Below are 19,975 nucleotides of genomic sequence, written 5' to 3' on the forward strand. Positions count from 1 at the left end.
ACTCTCTGTACTATCTACTCATCAAATGATGGACAGCTAAACTGCTTATGATTTCCTATTACCATAAATGATTTCATGATTAATATTTGTCCAACAGCCCTATGTAGGTGTAAGAATTTCTCTAAGATAAACACCCAGAAGAACCAAAACTGGATAATAAAGCATTTACCCACATAATTTCACTAAATATTACAAACTGCTTTCCAGGGTGACTCTCCAGCTACACAGCAAGAGTTCCCATTGCTCATGTCCCCACTAAAAAATTTACTGTAATTAGCCTTTCTAAATTTTTGTTTAAATGTAAAATAATATCTTGTTGCTCTAATTTGCCTTTTTTTTTTGCTTTTTTTTTTTTTTTTTTTTTTTTTTTTTTTTTTTTTTTTTTTTTTTGTTATCAGTGAATTTGATACCCCTCTCATACCTATTAGCTATTCAAGTTTTCCTATGGCTATTCTTTTAAGATTCTGGCCGACTTAAGTTTTTGAGCTTTTCTTGTTGATTTGCATGCTGTACTTCTGCACTGTTCAATACAGTAGCTGGTAACATATATATCTGTTTATTTTTAAGTTTTTGTATTCATTTTGAGACAGAGAGAAAGTGCGAGTAGGGGAGCGGCAGAGGGAGCGAGTTCCTTCCAAGCAGGCTCCACTGTCAGCACAGTGTAGAGCCCAACTAGGGGCTGATCTCACAAACCACGAGATCATGACCTGAGCTAAAATCAAGAATCAGACACGTAACCAACTGAGCCACCCAGGCACCCCTTATATGTCTGTTTAAATTCTAAGTTGAATGAATTAAAATAAATAAATTGAAATAAAATTGGAGACTAACTCATATTAGTCTCCTTCAGGTGTTTAATAGATATATGTAAATAGTGGCTACCAAATGGGACAAGACAGGTAGGTATAAACCATTTTCATTATCATAGAAAGTTCTATTTGGCAAAAGTGATTAGATATTAATATCACTTTAATTTAATTAATAGATTACAAATATTTCTTTTGAATTTCTCATGCATTACTCTTGTCTCTAGTTTCCTTGACTGGATAAAAATTTGTGTTCAGGAACTTATTAAATGTTTGTCTTTTTATTCATTTAAAAAAGATATGATTATAAGAAATTCTTCCTCAACCATAAACCACACAGATATTCCTCAACATTTTCTTCTATTATGATCATATTTTTCACATTTTTGTGGTTAAATATTTCGGCAGACCACCTTTGTATATTTGAAAGGTAGGGACCCAAATTTATTCTTCTCCTCTTAGTTAACCACTAGTCTCAGAAGCAACTAAAAATCAATCTGTCCTTTCTTTAGTGTTCTGCTTGGTCATCACATAAGTATGTGTGTGTGTGTGTGTGTGTGTGTGTGTGTGTAAATATGTACATATGTGTGTATATATGTTTATATGTACATTGTATATGTATATCTCATATGTACACTCTTACATATATGTATCTCAGAAGACATTTGTATGCATATACATACATGACTTGAGTTTTCTACTCAGTTCCATCTATTCATCTTTTATTTTATCATCACCTTATTATTTTTGGTGCTCTCACTTGACATATGGTTTAATATTTAGTTGATATGTTCACCCGCTTTGTTATTCTATTCACAGTTCACTTAGAAAATCATGCACCTTTATGTAGGTTTCACTGTGAGCTCATTTAAAGCACAGCTAAGTTTTGGGGCATGAGCGGCTCAGTAGGTTTAACATCCAACTCTTGACTTTGGCTGGGGTCATGATGTCACCATTCATGGGTTCAAGCCCCACATTGGGCTCTGCACTGTCAGTGCAAAGCCTGCTTGGAATTCTCTCCCTCTCCCTCTCTCTGCCTCTCCCCCACTCATACTTTCTCTCTCTTTCTCTCTCTCTCTCTCAACATAAATAAACTTAAATAAAAAATTTAATTAAAAAAGCAGGTAAGAATACATATATTTAGGACAGTATTTAGCAGTAGAATACATATATTTAGGACAATACTAATGTCTTTGCTATGTTATGTCATTCAATTTATGACCATGATATGTCCTTCCATTTAATTAAATTGTAATCCTTATCTCCTAACAGAGGTTTTAATTTTTTCCATAGTATCATCCATATTTTCAACTTGCAAACATAATTTTAAGTTTGCCTATTATAGGTAATTAGTAAAGTTCATTTCTGCTATAATATTAATAATATTTAACAGTGCTTTTATAGGTACATATAAAGGTATATAGTATAGGTATACAAAAAATATATTTGCATATATAAATCTATGTAAATATAATATAAATAGATATTTACATATATTAAATTATATGTGTATAGAGATACAATTATATGTGTATATATTCATATGTATATAATACATATGTGATATATGTATATTATATGTATACACATATATTTTTATTTCTGAATTTTGAGAGTAAGTTCTAGACATAATGCTCTTTTACCTCTAGCTACTTCAGTATGTATTTTCTAAAACAATGTAATTTTCAAATTTGGAAATGAATAGTAATATGATATGGATATCTAATCTATCAAACTTATTCCTTTTTTTGCAAATTATGGCAATAATGTCCTTTTAGAAAAGAAAGTATGTGGTCCAGGACCAATCCAGGATGACAAGTTGTATTCCAATGCCATGTCTCTTTTTTTAAAGTAATCTTCAACAATTCCTCAATCTTTCTTTAATTTTCATGCACTCACTGCCTGTAAGTTACTAATCTCATTGTTTAGTGGTTTGTTTCCTATGTTTAATTTTGCACAAATGTGAAGATATATGGTTCCTTCCCCCCTTATTTTCCTCTTTGCTTGCGTACCATAGACATTATTTTGGTCATTTCATTTGACACTGTATCCTAGAAATGTCAAGTCACATGACCTCCCTATCAGGTCATAAAGATCTTTCCCATTCTTCATCACAGCTGTGTGTATCAAATATTCTACTAAATATAATGAAAAAAGAAAAGAAAAGCAGCACAAATAAAATGTTCTGTGGCAGCTTGTCACACAACCCTCACAAGCCCTCATCTGCCTGGGACTAAAGTATTCATGTCAGATCAGGGCTACCATATGCTTCAAGATATTCTCATAAATTTTACTCTAGTTTCTCAGATCATTCACTTTCTTCTCATATCGGTGTCACCAGAGTTTGACCTCAATTAAACAGTCTATATTCACTAATATCTGGATGCCAATATATCAGGGATGTCATTATTTTGTTTTCATAGTTACATTATAACAGCATCCTGTATGAATTCCATATTCTCTGCTGGTGAGGTTTGATTCAAAATACAAACACTGAAAACTTGCTCCCCATCTCTCCTATCCCACTGTAGCACACTTAGACAGAGAGGGATTGAACCACATTTAAATTCTAGGGAAGTAATCCGATCACATCTTCCCTGGGGTAAGGAGGTGACATGTTTTTGCATTAATATCCGAGTTCATTGCAAATGATTTATATGTAGAGAATTCTATGTTTTGTGTCTTCTATTAAAAGCTTTGAACACCTTCACATTTTGGTAATCCCATTAGTGTAACTGCCTTGCCAATAAGGGATTTTTTTAAGGATATATTTCCTGGGGCACCTGGGTGGCTTAGTTAGTTCAGGTCATGATCTTACGGTTTGTGAGTTTGAGCCCCACATTGGGCTGTCTGCTGTCAGAGTGGAGCCTTCTTTGAATCCTCTGCCTTTTTCTCTCTTTCTCTCTCTCTCGAAAACAAATAAACATTAAAAAGTCATTTAAAAATAAAATAAATAAAATAAAATAAAATTAAAATAAAATAAAATAAAATAAAATAAAATAAAATAAAATAAAAACAAACTATATTTCTCAACCAGATTCACAGCCAAGATGCAAGTACATGACTTATATTCCATCCATCTCATATCTCTATCCATGGGAGAGTTTTACATGAAAATGAATCATGTAGATACTAAGGCTAGTAATAGTCATTCATTTTGCTGGCACCAGAAGCAACAACATTTGCTTAATCTGATTATTTTACAACCAAAAAAATTTTTAAAACTTAATGGTTGCATAGCCACCTGAAGACAAGAGAAGAAAGTAAGCCACCAGCTCTAAAAATATCCCTAATCTCCCTAGTGGTCTCACCTCATCTGTCCTTTCAAACTGTTACTGCTCTAAAAGATGAAACCATCACAAAACACATTTTTGTGAAGCATTATTCTCTCAACAGACAGAATTCCCAATAGAATCACCTACTGAAGATTCTGAGAATTTTCTAGTACACACTACCTGATACCAATAGAAACTATATTCAGAAATCTAGGTTGGAGTTTATACATCTTATCAACCTGTTCCTTCTAAAAGAACTATGAATTCAGAAGATTCGCAGCCATCTAGAAATTTTCCCATCTCAACACATTGCCTGTAACTGTCTCTGAACTGGTAAGCAAAAGAGATGTTGCAAAGATAATAAAGTCAAACCATTTGCCTGTTAAAACTCACACAAAATAGCAAATGTTAGCTGAGTTTGTTATAATCAGTAGTGAAAAGCACACTCAGGTTTGGAACGATGTGTCGGAGATTCTGGATGAGCTAGAAAGAAAATTTAACTCAGAGCTATGAGAATTAAGAGAGATAATTTACATGAATTTCCTAAAAACATAATATGGCAAATAGCAGAATCTCAATAAATGACTGCATTTGTCGTTGAGGAAAGATTTTTTTGCCAGGCAGCATGCTAGGAGCTAACATGACAATAAATAAATTTTAAAAATTTATAGTCTTTGAAGAAAGATATATATTTCTATATATATACAAATAATTATATCACTAGGTACCATGAGGGCACAGAGATGAGAAGCATTAATTATGACTCAACTTGTTAGGAAAAGATCCACTGAGAATTTTATGTAGGCATTAAGGACAAAGCAAAAGAGCGATAAAGTCAAGAGGATTCATTTATGTAGGTCCATGTATCTCTTCTTGATATGGAGTTAAATTTCCTGAATCTATCTTTTTTACAAGCCTTTTCAAAGAGAGTGAGGCTGCTTCTAAATTAAGCTATTAAAACTTATAGCCAGCTATCAATAACCCATGCTAATTTAAGAAAATTTAAGCATTTTTGTACCTAAACAGATAGCTTTATTTAGGGTTTTCTTTTGATGTGGTTGTTTAGACTACACCAGCTCCAATAAAGAAATTATAGGAGATGTATTGCTGATCTTGGAACTGTTCCTGTGCAGCTAGAAAGAACAAAGAGTTTAGAAAGTATAATACTATGCTATACAATACAGACCTACCCTGAACTACTCTTAGAACCTGCATAAACAACCAAAATGAGATCACCTGGGATCAGCTTAATTCCAGTGACCTCACCCATAATTACCTCTACTTCTCTGAGCCTGGGCTCCCTTTTCTGTATGATGTGCTCAGCAGCCCTGTCCAATTCCTATCCTCAGTGGGAAGAGCAAAAATTCATCACCCACTTTCTTTTCGTTGTATATTGAGCTAGAAAACAAAGAAAGGAAAGGGGGCTCTGGGAAGACTGACTAGGTCAAAGTAAAGAAAACAACAAATTGGACCTTACCATTTGAGGAATGAGGAAAAGAATGAGAGTCAATAAAAGAGCAACATAATGTTTATAGTTGGGAGTGCTTGGGGGAGGCAGGGAGGGAACAATTACTGGGACTGGAGAAGTCTTCGAGCACTGAGGAATCTTGAAAGCTGACAGGTGTTAGTTCCATCTAAAACTATGAATTCAGAAATAAAGTTTAAGCTCCTGCATTTAAAAATAATACACTACAGAACACATAAAAGCATGCCTTGGAGACATTGAGAGATGGTGCAGACCATCACAATAAAACAAACATTGCAATAAAGTGAGTCACATGAATATTTTGGCTTCCCAATGCCTATAAAAGTTATGTTTACAATATACTGTAGTCTGTTCAGTGTGTAATAGCATCCATTACATGTAAAGAAAATAATGTATATACCTTAGGTGAAAAAAACCTTTTGCTAAAAATTGCTAACCAGCATCTGAGCTTTCAGCAAGTTGTAATCTTTGTGCTGATGGAGGGTCTTGCCTCCATGTGGATGGCTGCTGACTGACCAGGGTGGTGGTTGCTGATGGTTGGGATGGGTGAGGCAATTTTATTTCTTAAAAAAAAAAAAATGCAACAGTGAAGTTTTCCACATTGGTTGATTTTTCCTTTCACAAATGATTTCTCTGAAGCATGCAATGCGTTTCGATAGCATATTACCAACAGTAAAACTACTTTCAAAATTGAAGTCAATCCTCCCCAGCTCTGCTGCTTTATCAATTAAGTTTATGTAACATTCTAAATCCTTTGTTGTCATTTCCACAATCTTCACAGTATCTTTACCAAGAATAGATCCTCTTTGCTAATCTATAAGAAGCAAAGCCTCATGTTAAAGTTTTATTGTGAGATTGTTGCAATTCAGTAACACTGTCAGGCTCCACTTACAATTCTAGTTATTTTGCTCTTTATCTATAGTTACTTCCCCCACTGAAGTCTTGGACTCCTCAGATTTATCCATGAGAGTTGACACTTCTCTCAAACTCTTGTTCATGTTGCTATATTGACCTTTTCATGAATCAAAAATGTTCTTAATGGCATTTAGAAAGGTGAATTCTTTCCAGAAGGTTTTCAATCAACTTCTCCTAAGTCCATCAGAGGAATCACTATCTGTGGCAGTTATAGCCTTATAAAATGTATTTCTTAAATAATAAGACTTGAAAATTGAAATTACTCCTTGATCCCCAGGCTACAGAATGGATGTTGCATTGCCAGGCAGGAAAACAACATTATTCTCATTGTACATCTCCACCAGAGCTCTTGTGTGACCAGGTACGTTGTCAATGAATAGTATTATTTTGAAAGGAATCTTTTTTTTTCTAAGGAGTTGTCTCAAAGTGAGCTTAAAGTATTCAGTAAATAATGTTGTAAACAGATTTGCTGTTACCGGGATTTGTTGTTGAAATTATAGAGCAAAGCAGAGAAGATTTGGCATAATTCTTAAGGGCCCTAGGATTTTCAGAATGGTAACTGAGCATTGGCTTCTACGTAAAGTCACCAACTGCATTAGCCCCTGAAAAGAAAGTCTGCCTGTCTGTGAAGCTTTGAAGCCAGGCACTGACTCTCCCTTTATAGCTGTCAAAGTCCTAGATGACACCTTCTTTAGATATAAGATTGTTTCATTTACATTGAAATTCTGTTGTTTAGTGTAGCCACCTTCATCAGCTGTCTTAGCTAGACCTTCTGGATAACTTTCTGCAGTTTCTGCATCAGTACTCTCAGCTTCACCTTGCACTTTTATGTTTTAGAGATAGTTTCTTGCTTTAAACTTCATGAACCAACTTCTGCTAACTTCAAACTTTTCTCCTGCAGCTTCCTCACCTCTCTCAGCCTTTCTAGAATTGAAGAGCGTTAGGGCCTTGTGCTAGCTTAGGCTTTGGCTTAAGGGAATGCTGAGACTGGTTGGATCTTCTATCCAAAACTACGAGAACTTTCTGCCTACCACCAAAAATGCTGTTTTGCATTCTTACTATTTCATGTGTTGTTGGGAATAGCACCTCTAATTTCCTTCAAAAACTTTTTCTTTGCATTCACAACTTGGCTGTTTGGCACAAGGGGCCTAGTTTTTGGCCTGTCTGAGTTTTCAACATGCCTTCCTCATTAAGCTTAATCATTTCTAGCTTTTAATTTGAGGTGAGATGTGTGACTCTTCTTTTCACTTGGACACCTAAAGGCCACTGTAGGATTGTTAACTGGCCTAATATCAATGTTGTTTGTCTCTGGGAATAGGTAGCCCTGTGGAGATGGAGAGAGATGGGGGAACAGTTGTTGGAGCAGTCAACACAAACATTTACCAATTAAATTTGCCATCTTATATGGGTATGGTTCATATACCCCAAAAAATTACAATGAAAGCAACAAAGATCAATGATCTCAGATAACCCTAACAAATATATAAAAGTTTAAATACTGTAAGAATTACCAACATATAACACAGAGACACAAAGTAAGCAAATGCTGTGGCCTTAATATCTAGTGGCTCCCATTTCCCCTCTTGGCTCTGGCCTCATGATATGGAGAGATGCCCAGGGTGAACATTGTAAACAAGAGGGGTCTGGAAGCCCCGCCTGAGGGAGGGGACTTCATTTGGAGACAAATGCAGAAAATCTATGTCCAAGGCCTATTGTTTGAAACAATCAAGGTCACAGAAGAAACACCACTAGGGACCCTAAAAAAAAATAAAAACTATTTTAAAGGAATAGTATGGAAAACTATATGCCAACAAATTACATAAGTTATATGAAATGAACAAATGCCTAAAAGACACGATAAGAAATAGAAAATCTATAGAGACATATAAAAAATAAAGGCATTTTGTTCATAATTTTAAAACTTTTCAAAGGAAAACTCCAGGCCCTGATGGCTTCACTGATAAATTCTCCAAATTTTTAAAGAAGAAATAAGACATATTCTCCAAAAACTCTTCCAGAAAATGGAGGAACGCCCACTCACTCTATGTGGGCAGTTTTACCCAGATACCAAACCCAGACAAAAAGAGCACAAAATAAAAACAAACAAACAAAAAAACTATAAACCAATCTTCCATCAATATAGACTCAATGATATACTACAGCATAGAAACCCACTTTAAATATAAAGACAGATTGGTTAAACATGTAAAGAAAAGGAGAAGGACAAAGTCAGAGGACTGACACTACTCAATTTCAGGACTTACTATACAGCTACAGTAACCAAGACAATATGGTATTGACAAATATCAGTGGAATGAAATATACAATCCAGAAATAGACCCACATACATTTAGGCAACAGATCTTTGAAAGGAGCAGAGGCAATGAAATGGAGCAAAGATAGTTTTTTCAACAAATAACACTTGAGTAACTGGACATCAACATGCAAAAAAAAAAAACCAAATAATAATAATCTACACAGACCTTACACATTTCACAGAATTTGACTCAAAATAGATCACAGATCTGTGAAGTGCAAAAAAATAAATCTCCTAGAAGATAACATAGGACAAAATCTAGATGACCTTTTATGTGGCAATTATCTTTTAGATACAACACCAAGGGCACAGTCCACGAAAGATGTAACTGACAGTCTGGATTGCATGGAAATTTAGACTATTTCTCTGCCAAAGACAATGCCAAGGGAATGAGAAAACAAGCCAGACTTGGAGAAAATATTTGCAAAAGATATATCTGAGAGAGGAATATTATCCAGTATACTCAAAGATTTCTTTAAACACAACAATAAGAAAACAATTTGGTTAAAAAATAAGCAAAAGACCTGATCAAACATCTCACTAAAGAAATATACAGATGGCGAATAAGCATGTGAATGATGTTCAGCATCATGTATCATTAGAGAACTAAAAATGAAAACAAGATCCACAATACACTTATTAGGCTTACTTACTACCTACACTGACAACATCAAGCGCTGGCAAGCATATGGAGCAACAGGAACTCCAATCCTGATTGGGAATGGAAAGCAGTACAGACACTTTGGAAGACAATTTGGCAATTTCTTACAAAACTAAACAAACTCTTACCAAATTCAATCCAGCTGTGCTGGTTGCTATTTACCCAAATGCATTGGAACAAAACCCTGCATACTGAAGTTCACGGAGGTTTTTTTCAAAATTTCCCAAACTTGGAATCAACCAAGATCTGCCTCATACAGTGAATGGATATATAAACTGTATTACATCCAGACAATGATATATTACTCAGTGCTAAAAGTAAATAAACTATCCAGCCACAAAAAGACACAGAAGAACTTACATGCATATTACTAAAAAAAAAAAGCCAATGTGAAAAGGGTATATTTTGTATGATTCCAAGTATATGCCATTCTGGAAGATGCAAAACTATGGAATCAGTAAAATTTGTAGTTTCCAGGGGTTAGGAAAGAGGGAAAAGTAAGTAAGCAGAGCACAGATGATTTTAGGGAGGTAAAACTATTCTGTATGATACTACAATGGTCAATACATGTCATTATACATTTTCCAAAACCTACAGAATGTACAACACCAAAAGTGAACCCTAATGTAAACTATGGACTTTGAGCGATAGTGATGTGTCAGTGTTGATTTACTAATTGTAAGGAATGTTCCACTGTAATATCAAATGTTGACTGTGGAGGTGGTTGTGTATGTGGGAGTACAGGAGGTATATGGGAATTCTGTACATCCCACTCAATCTTGCTGTAAATCTTAAACTACTCTAAAGAAAAAGTCCATTTAAAAATTTAAATAAAAGGATGAGATATATATTTACCATATGAACACAAATCAAAAGAAATCATCAGTGGCTATTTTAGTATCAAAGTATATTTCAGAGCAAAGAATATTACCAGGGATAAAGAATGTTATTTCATACTAAGAAAGAAATCAATTAATCAGGAGGTAGTAACAATTTTAATTATTTATGTCCCAAATAACAGAGTTTTAAAATATATGCAACAAAAACTGATAGAGCTGCAAGGGGAAATAATTTTTAAAAATATAATCAGAGAATTGGAAGGGGAGGTCATCGAGAGGACATGACCACCAGTTGACCCATGAGTTAGAACTGGGCAATGGGAGGCTCCCCCCACCTCCCCTGTACTTGGAATGTGCATTCCACATACCTTCCTCCCTCCCAGAAGCTGCCCCAAGGATACAGCCTTGAGAGAGTGATGTGGTGTTGAGACTGTCAGGACACTATACATGGCTGAATCCACTTAAGGCCTCTGTATTAACTTTAAGATTGGGCAGGTGGGTACAGAGAGCTTCTCATCATGAGGTCACCTATGATGTTGGTTATGTATCATACCCGTCAGGATATGACTCTTCTTGCAACTGGAAGTAAAACCTTAATTGAATTTGATGATATAAATCTAGTTAGAGATTAATATTGCCAAAGACATGTCCTGAGTACTTATATGTTAAATGAAAAATACTTTAAAACTTCACTAATGTTTAATGCATAGCTGCTTAAAGAGTAATTTGTCTTGTCTCCTTGTTCTGATTTCTAGAATATGAAAAAGTTTTTCTTGACAAAGAAGTCCCCAAGAGATGTCCAATGTAAATTATTTTCATGATTCTTCTTCTTCCCAGAATACAGAATAGGAGAATTTCACCCAAAGGATTCCTTCTAGTGGTGAATATGTGTCAGCCTGAGGGAAAGTACTTCTACAGATACTGTCTCCACCCAACTGCGGATGTCGTCTCAAGCATAAATCAGAAGAGAAGAGGAAATAGCAATCTGGTCTTAGAGAAAATTTGTGTTTAGTAAGTTATCTCATGTTCTCTGTAACTCTCTTCTTAAAGTAATTTTTAAAATATCTGTATGTATCTGCATTACCCATGTCCACTTGCTTCGAGTTGAGTGTGGCTTGTTTAACTTCTGACCTTTAAAGAAGGTAATATAGTTTTTCTCCTCCCATCAGAGGAGCTTTCTATGGGAGCTTCTATGGTCTCTTTGACAAAGGTGTACATATCATCATCATGCAGAACCACAGAGATGTTCTCAGGTCAGCTTTTGGAAGATCTCCATTTTTTGATGGCTACTGGATATTAGCAAATTCCAGCTATCTTGACTCAAGTGGATTTTTCCATTTAAGAAGATAAAGTTTTTCACATCAGATAGAGTATTTTATCTTAAAACAACTTTTAACATAGAGATAGAAGTAAAAACGGATATATATCCGGTGAGAAGTGATATAAAACTCAACTACTACAGAAATAAGATAAAACTCAGAACCTGAGAGAAAAGGAAAGCACCTTAAGCTAGCAGAAGGAACTTGGACTTTCTTCCTGAACATCTCACCAAGAGGGTATCTTAGGCAATGATTAAATTCGCTGAGTCCAAGTCTCTCCTTGAAAAAACATAAATGATAAGATTCTCACAGTTTTAGAAAAATTATTATTTAAAAAAATCTTAGTGGATGAACACTGAATCCAGAAGGGCATGGAAAATGTGTTGCTATATTTTAATACTCCTAAAAGAGTAACTCAATTTGTCTCCTTTCCCTGTTTTTTCAAGTTTACTATTCCCAAAGTTATTATTACATTTCTTGTGAAAATTCTCTGAATTACAGCTAAGAATTTCAAACATGCTTTAATAGAATGTGCTAATGCCTCTTGTAGAGATTCTTAAAATTGAATAACCCCTCTTGGATAAAGCCAGAAGTAAAAGGTTAAAAAGTTGCTAAGCTACTGTAAAGCAAGCAGCATGTCTGAAACTTCTTTTGCATCTGTATATCCTATAGGGTTGCTAAAAATACGCTTGTTAACTAGGATGTAAGAGGTAGTTTTTTGGTTTTTTTTTTAAAGATAGTACCATGTATTTTACTTAAATAACATAGTTGGCTGGTCACTAAGATTGCCTCCAATAAGCTTTGGACACTTTACCGCTTTATGTTGCATATTTTAATGAACAAAAGAGGGAAATAATTGGAAGTTTGTAAGAATGTTTACACTTTTTTTAAATTTTTTTAATGTTTATTTATTTTTGAGAGAGAGACAGAGTGTGGGCGGAGGGGAGGGGCAGAGAGAGAGGGAGACACAGACTCCCAAGCAGGCTCCAGGCTCCAAACTATAGCACAGAGCCTGATGCAGGGCTTGAACCCACAAACCATGAGATCATGACATGAGCTGAAGCCAGATGCTTAACCAACTGAACCATCCAGGTGCCCCTACATTTTTTTTTAATGTTTATTTATTTTTGAGAGAGAGCATGAGTAGGAGAAGGGCAAAGAGAGAGGGGATCAGAAGATCTGAAGAGGGCTCCATGCTGACAGCCCAAAGGGAAGCTCAAACTCATGAACCAACCAGGAGATCATGACCCGAGTCGTAGTTGGACACTTAACCAACTGAGCCACCCAGATGCCCCTACATGTTTAATTCTAAATGTTTCCACTTCTTCCTAAATAATGCCCTAAATTTCACAAACTATATTGTTATTCTGCAAACTACAAAAATAAATTTTGTGGCCAACTTCAGCAGGATCATATCTATATGTACAGAAGTAAGATATTTAAGAGCTGCCATAATGTTTTTCTGGTTCTCAGACTACAACCTGAAATGAACTTTTAAAAATCTGAGTTTGTCATTTCTTTCTATAAGTATTCAGAAGAATCCATCACTCACCACACTCGTTATAATCATCATTAGTAGCAAAATGGTCAAGTACAATAGCCACTTGCTTCAGTTAGCCTTCAATGCAATCAACACAATTATCTACAATGCCACTGCCTGCTGGTAATGGATCACTAGCATGCCATTTCCCACGGGCAAGGATCTCAGGCTGTGTTCATTCCCAAGGCCAAGACCAAGCCAATTCCCAATCCCCATATTTAAGGAGCTGCTTCCTGGGACCAATTTTGTTACACATTTAAAATTAGATGGGGCACCTGGGTGGCTCGGTCGGTTGGGTGTCCGACTTCGGCTCGGGTCACGATCTCGCGGTCCATGGGTTCGAGCCCCGCGTCGGGCTCTGTGCTGACAGCTCAGAGCCTGGAGCCTGTTTCGGATTCTGTATCTCCCTCTCTCTGACCTTCCCCCATTCACACTCTGTCTCTCTCTGTCTCAAAAATGAATAAACGTTAAAAAATTAAAAAAAAAAAAAATAAATAAAATAAAATAAAATTAGAACACACCAAAAAAAGACATACTTGTTCTTTTAATAAAAAAATATCATTTAAAGATGGTTACCTAGGTATTGAAGAACTAAAAATAGACTTTTTAAAGCACTAAGGGATCATTTTAAAAGCAGCTGAAGGAAAAAAAAAATACCAGCTTCAGGACTGGAGGAATAAAGGGGAGAGTTTGGCATTATTAAAATTCAGAAGCTTAGAGGACCCCACACACTGGAAACTCACACCTATGAAAGGGGGTCAGTGTAGGAGTTTTGAGAAGAAGCCTAATTTCTCTAAACCAGTTTCTGTAAAATAGCACTACATTCTCATAGCATGTTAAGGATAAAATGCATAACTTACATAAAACGCTTAACAGTGTCTTTCACAAAGCAAACATACATACTATGAAAGCTCCCAAAGGCCATCCATTTATTGTTAGGATAAAGTTCAAACTGTGATGTTTTTCAACACCTAAAGGCCCTGCATAATGTGGTTTCTGTCTGCAGACACACCTCAAAACCACGCTCCTCATTATCATCTCAGCTTCTCCAGGCCATGAATGGAAAACAAAACAAAAACCACAGATGATACAATCCTAGAAATTCATAGTATATTTATTATTTGCTGTTTGTTTATTGTAGGCGATGGTTTCTTTACAAGGACACCCAAAGCACAATCAACAAAAGAAAAAAATAGGTATACTGGACTTCATCCAAACTAAAAATATTTGTGTCAAAGACTCCACTCAAGAAAGTGAAAATAAAACCTGCAGATGAGAGAAAGTAGTTGTAAGACCCTCTGATGAGGGTCTTGTAGCCAGTGGAGTGGTGGCCCTCAAAGAGATAGGTCTATATGCCATATCACAATTCCTGAAACTGTTGATGTGACCTTCCTTGGGGAAAAAAAAGGTCTTTGCAAATGTAATAAGGGTGCCGAGATGACATTAATTTGGAGAACCTGGGCTGGCTCTAAATCTAATTAACAACTGTCCTAATAAAAGACAAAGCGGAAAAGACAAGAATACAGAGGATAAGACCGTGTGAAGACAGAGGTAGAGGATGAACTCTTACAGTCACAAGCCAAGGAACATCTGGAGCAACCAGAGCTGGAAGTGGCAAGGAAGGATTCTTCCCTGGAGCCTTGGAGGAAACATAGCCCTGCCAACAGATTGATTTCAGATTTCTAGCCTCCAAAATTGCAGAGACCAAATTTCTGTTTTAAACCACCAAGACTGTTAATTTGTTATGACAGCCCTAGAAAGCTAATACAGGTCTAAATATAAAGAACTCTTAAAACTCAATAATAAAAACACAAGAGACAAAACTAATTTGGACGTAAATTAAAAAAAAAAAAGAAGCTTGGGAAATAAATGTATCACAAGGGAAAAAAAACACAAACGACAAAAGATATGAGATGACATTTCTCTCAAGAAGATGAACAAGTGGCTAACAAGGAACCACATGAAAAGGTGCTCAACACCTAGAGGAATGCAAATCAAAACCACAATGTGATCCTACTTCATATGCATTAGATTGGCCATAATAAAAAATAATAAAATAAAATAACAAGTGTTGCTGAGGATATGGGGAAATTAGGGTGTTCAGACACTGCTGATGTGATTGTGAAATGGTGCAGCCACTGTGGAAAAGTTTAACAGTTCTTCAAAATGCTAAACATAAAGTTACTATATGACAGCAATTCCACTCAAAATAATTGAAAACAGGTGTTCAAACAAGCAAACAAAAAAATAGCACAAATGTTTGTAGAACAGTACTCACAATAGCCAAAAGGTAGAGACAATCCAAATATTTGTCAACATATGAGTGGAAAAGCAAAGTGTGGTATGGTCATACAATGGAATATTATTCAGCCATTGAAATGAATGAAATTCTGATACATGCTACAATATAGATGAACCTTCAGAACATTATGCCCAGTGAAGGAAGCCAGACACACACACAAACACATAAAATTCCATTTATATGAAATGTCCAAAATAGTCATATCCATAGAGACAAAAAGTGGATTCATGGTTGCCGGGAAATGCGATGAGAAGGGAATTGGGACTGACTACTAACTGGTATGGGGTTTATTTTTGGGTGATGAACATGTTTTAGGAAATGAAAAATAGGAAGTGTTGCATTGGCCAAAAGTTATAAAAGGTCAGGAATGTAAATTCACTCACCACAAATTAATTTCCTCTGTTCATGGATGTTCACATGAAAGAAAAAAAAACTGAAATATATTATGTTAGAAATGTTGAAAGAAGATCTCAATTGGTTTCCAAATGTGGGCATTTGGAAACAATCTTCATTACCAGGAACAAGGTGCTTTTAAGAATTCATTCATTCCATCCCTGACCACCTACTGAAAATACCCAATAAACACCAGATACTGTGTCAAGTTCTGGCATAAAACTTTCACCTGCCTTCAGGAAGTATACTCCTTGGTGAAGGAACTAGACATTAAATAACCATTCACTGGTGTATCCAGTTACATGTTACATGTACACCTGAAAAGTGTATTCATTATAATTGGGTTAAAAAATCTGATATATATCCACAGACCCAAAACATCTAGCTTAGTGTGATCATATTTCTGATAATTTTAATTTTCAATTATTGTGTTTCCCACTTGACCTGTCTTAGATTGAACACTGTTTATCAACGACTGTCAATAAATCTGTCCTATTTTGTTGTTTTGCTATACATCCAACATTGTACAAAATGTTACTTTCTTAACATCATTTTTCTTTAATACTGATAGATTTGAAGGATGGACTAACTATACCTTAAGGACAACCATACATTGCCGCCAACCTGATTTTCTGTCCTATTTAGGTTACTTCAGTTACTTTGAAAGGAGGCTCAGAAGATACAATACTTTAAATAGCAATAATTTTATTAGTATACATCTTGAAATTGACCATCTTGGATCAGATTTCCCAAGATGACTATAAGGTATTTCATTATACAGATTCCGGTCTTTTATTTCTGACACATTAATAACAGTATGAAATGTTAATTCTATTATATTGTCTCATTTTCAAATTATACAAACATTGAATATCATTTGCCTACTTCTATACAACTTTCTCTCTGAAAATTTTTTACTTTTGTCTTTAACTGGGTTTTATTTTCTTGGTTCTTTTCATCTTTGTTTCCTGTATCCTTCATTGTAATTTTGGCCATTCTGGTCTCTTTTGAGTACCTAGTAGTTTATTTCTCATTTCTGAAATGATTTTGTCTTGTTCAAATTTTGTTCTGAGTATAAGTTGGCTCTTACTTTTTATTTCCAAATTATTCATTTTCAGTTAGAGATTTTGAATTTCTTTTTTTTTTTAATTTTTTTTTAACGTTTATTTATTTTTGAGACAGAGAGAGACAGAGCATGAACGGGGGAGGGTCAGAGAGAGGGAGACACAGAATCTGAAACAGGCTCCAGGCTCTGAGCTGTCAGCACAGAGCCCGACACGGGGCTCGAACTCCGGACCGCGAGATCATGACCTGAGCCGAAGTCGGCCGCCTAACCGACTGAGCCACCCAGGCGCCCCAGAGAGATTTTGAATTTCTGATCCAAATGTTCTTATATATCTTGTGTTACAGGTTTAATGACATTTCATTTATGATAGAATATTATCATATAATTTCTCTGTTTTGTGGCTAGAATCAGTATCAGCTTATGCCCAGATTCCAAAAGAAATAAATTTTAACAGAAAATTAAGTAGACATTTCAGGCTGCCTCATAAATACATACATACATACATACATACATACCCCTCATGAAAATTTCTAAATGAGGAATTTTGCTTAAAAAGACTTAAGATGTGTAGCCTCAGAAGGAATGTTTATCTTAACGGTAGAAGATATTATATTGCCATTTTTATTTTCAGACATAAAAGGAGGAGACATTACGGAAGATATTTCATTAGGCACAATTCTAGATTACAAATAAATACAATATGAAATACATAAGGAAGCAAATTCCATCTCAATATCAGTATAAAATGTCAGGGGTGCCTGGGTGGCTCAGTCAATTAAGCATCCCACTCTTGATTTCCACTCAGGTCAGGATCTCATTATCTGCAGGATCAGGCTCTGTGCTAACAATGCAGAGCCTGCTTGGGATTCTGTCTCTCCCTCCCTCTCTGCTCCTCCTTTTCTCTCTTTCAAAATAAATAAACTTTAAAAACAAATGAAACAATAAAATTTCAACACGTAAGCATTTTCAAAACACATCATTTTGCTTCGTGGGGTGGTGAACTGTCAGGCCTGTAAGTCTAAACAGCACAGACATAATGCTTGAGCATGGAGTGGTATTCAGTATTGCATTGTATCCAGGCTACATAAAGATATGTAGCAATACTACATAGGAGTTCCTTGTCTTTAACGTTTTCTAAACCCCATCCTAGTTCTATTCTCTTTAATGTATGTTATTTCTTAATTCACATCTTTCTAACACCAGTACACATTTAAAGGGAATAGTTAAAAGCAGAGTTGAGAGGAAGAAGTTATAACTTTGCCCACTTGGAAACCAGATCTTAATATGATTGCAAATACTAAGAGCTGTTTGACTGTTTTTTGTTGTTGTTGTTTTTTGCCCACTTTGTTGTTTTCTGCTTATGTGAATATCAGACAATATATAATCTATGACAAAAATTATATTCATGTAATGGAGTATATCCGTTAACCTAAGTAACAAAGAAAAGAAAAAAGTAGCAGCACACCTGAACCAACTTAAATGCTTTGTTCACCCAAAAAAAAAAAAAAAGTTGTAAGAATCAATCATTCTGTCTACATGAGAATATATTCCAATCCAGTAACACAGAAAACTTTGTTTACACCATTGCTCTGCAAATACAGCACAGTGACTTCAAATTCATGAGCCACACAAAATGCAGGTTTTCGGTATTTTAACATTTTAAAATAGGCAAAATGGTCTTAGATAAATAAATATGCATATAATCACACCACTGACCATTAACATGGAATAAACTATCTGAGATTTTTGTTCTACTGAAAAATAAATTGTCTTAAGATAGTATATAACCCTTCAACACTTATCCATACAGTATTGCTTGCAGAAGGCACCACTTGTTTTCCCATGAGCTATTTAGATCATTCTCAAACTCAGGAATTGACTACTCAGTCTTTTCATTGCCATCTTCATGTCCTTGTTCCTCAATGTGTAGATAATGGGATTCAGAATGGGTGTGATCATAAAGTCCAAAATGGCAAGAAACTTATCCACTGGCACTGTGGGAAATGGCCACACATAAACAAAGATGCATGGTCCGAAGAACAAAACCACCACAGTGATGTGAGCTGACAGAGTAGAAAAGGCTTTAGACAAACCACCTGAGGAACGTTTCCATACAGTGACCAGGATGAAGATATAGGACATGAGCAATAAGAAGAAGGTGCCCATGGAAATGAACCCACTGTTGGCAGTAACCATGAATTCCATTCTGTAGGTGTCTGTGCAGGCAAGTTTGATAAACCAAGGAAGGTCACAGTAAAAGCTATCTATCTCATTAGGACCACAAAAAGGCAAATGAACAACAAAAGCTACCTGGACCACTGCATGAATGAGGCCAATAACCCAAGCACCGGACAGAAGCAAAATGCACATCTGTGGGCTCATGATAGTCAGGTAGTGGAGGGGCTTGCATATGGCCACATATCTGTCCAAGGCCATGGCGATGAGCAGGACCATCTCAGATCCACCCAGGACATGAAGGGCAAATATTTGGATGACACAGCCCTGAAAGGATATGGTTTTGTACCCAGAGCATAGGTTATGAACCATCTTAGGAACTGTTAAGGTAGAAAGGCACAAATCAATAAATGAGAGATTGGCTAAAAGGAAGTACATGGAGGAATGTAAGTATGGGTCAAAAGTCACTGTAAACACAACAAAAAGGTTTCCCAGAACAATTGTTACATAAAACACGGTAGAGAAAGCAAGGAGAAAATGCTGCACTGGTCTATAGGTAGAAAGTCCCAGCAACACAAATTGAGACACTTCAGAGTAATTTGTTTCAAACATTGGCTTTACCTGGTGATACCTAAAAGAGCAAAAACAAAACAATAAGTAAGGAATTTACCAAAAATTATTATTTTAAAACACAGATTTAAGCTTTCATTAAATCTGGTTTTAAGAAGAAATCTTTAGTAACAGGCAACAGGTGTTTTTAAAATATCATGTTAATTTATCTGTTCAGCTAATATACACACATAGTATAACTAATATTCCTATTGAAAGCTACCATATGTCCAGTTTTGAGGTAAAACACTGACCCTGACTTTAGGAGGCTT

General features: G+C 35.5%; 1 protein-coding gene across 1 annotated transcript; it reads right to left on the reverse strand.

Moving 5' to 3' along the window:
* Positions 1–18,770: 18,770 nt before the first annotated feature.
* On the reverse strand, positions 18,771–19,706 carry LOC125909776 (olfactory receptor 4F6-like). Its single transcript, XM_049613240.1, has one exon. It carries the CDS (start codon positions 19,704–19,706, stop codon positions 18,771–18,773), a length of 936 nt encoding a protein of 311 aa, XP_049469197.1.
* Positions 19,707–19,975: the final 269 nt, after the last annotated feature.

The sequence above is a fragment of the Panthera uncia genome (assembly GCF_023721935.1).
Source record: "Panthera uncia isolate 11264 chromosome B3 unlocalized genomic scaffold, Puncia_PCG_1.0 HiC_scaffold_1, whole genome shotgun sequence".
NCBI classification, from domain to species: Eukaryota; Metazoa; Chordata; class Mammalia; order Carnivora; family Felidae; genus Panthera; species Panthera uncia.

What these genes read in the sequence shown, in the direction of transcription:
- LOC125909776 (XM_049613240.1), bottom strand. Translation starts at nt 19,706, where the DNA reads ATGTTTGAAACAAATTACTCTGAAGTGTCTCAATTTGTGTTGCTGGGA.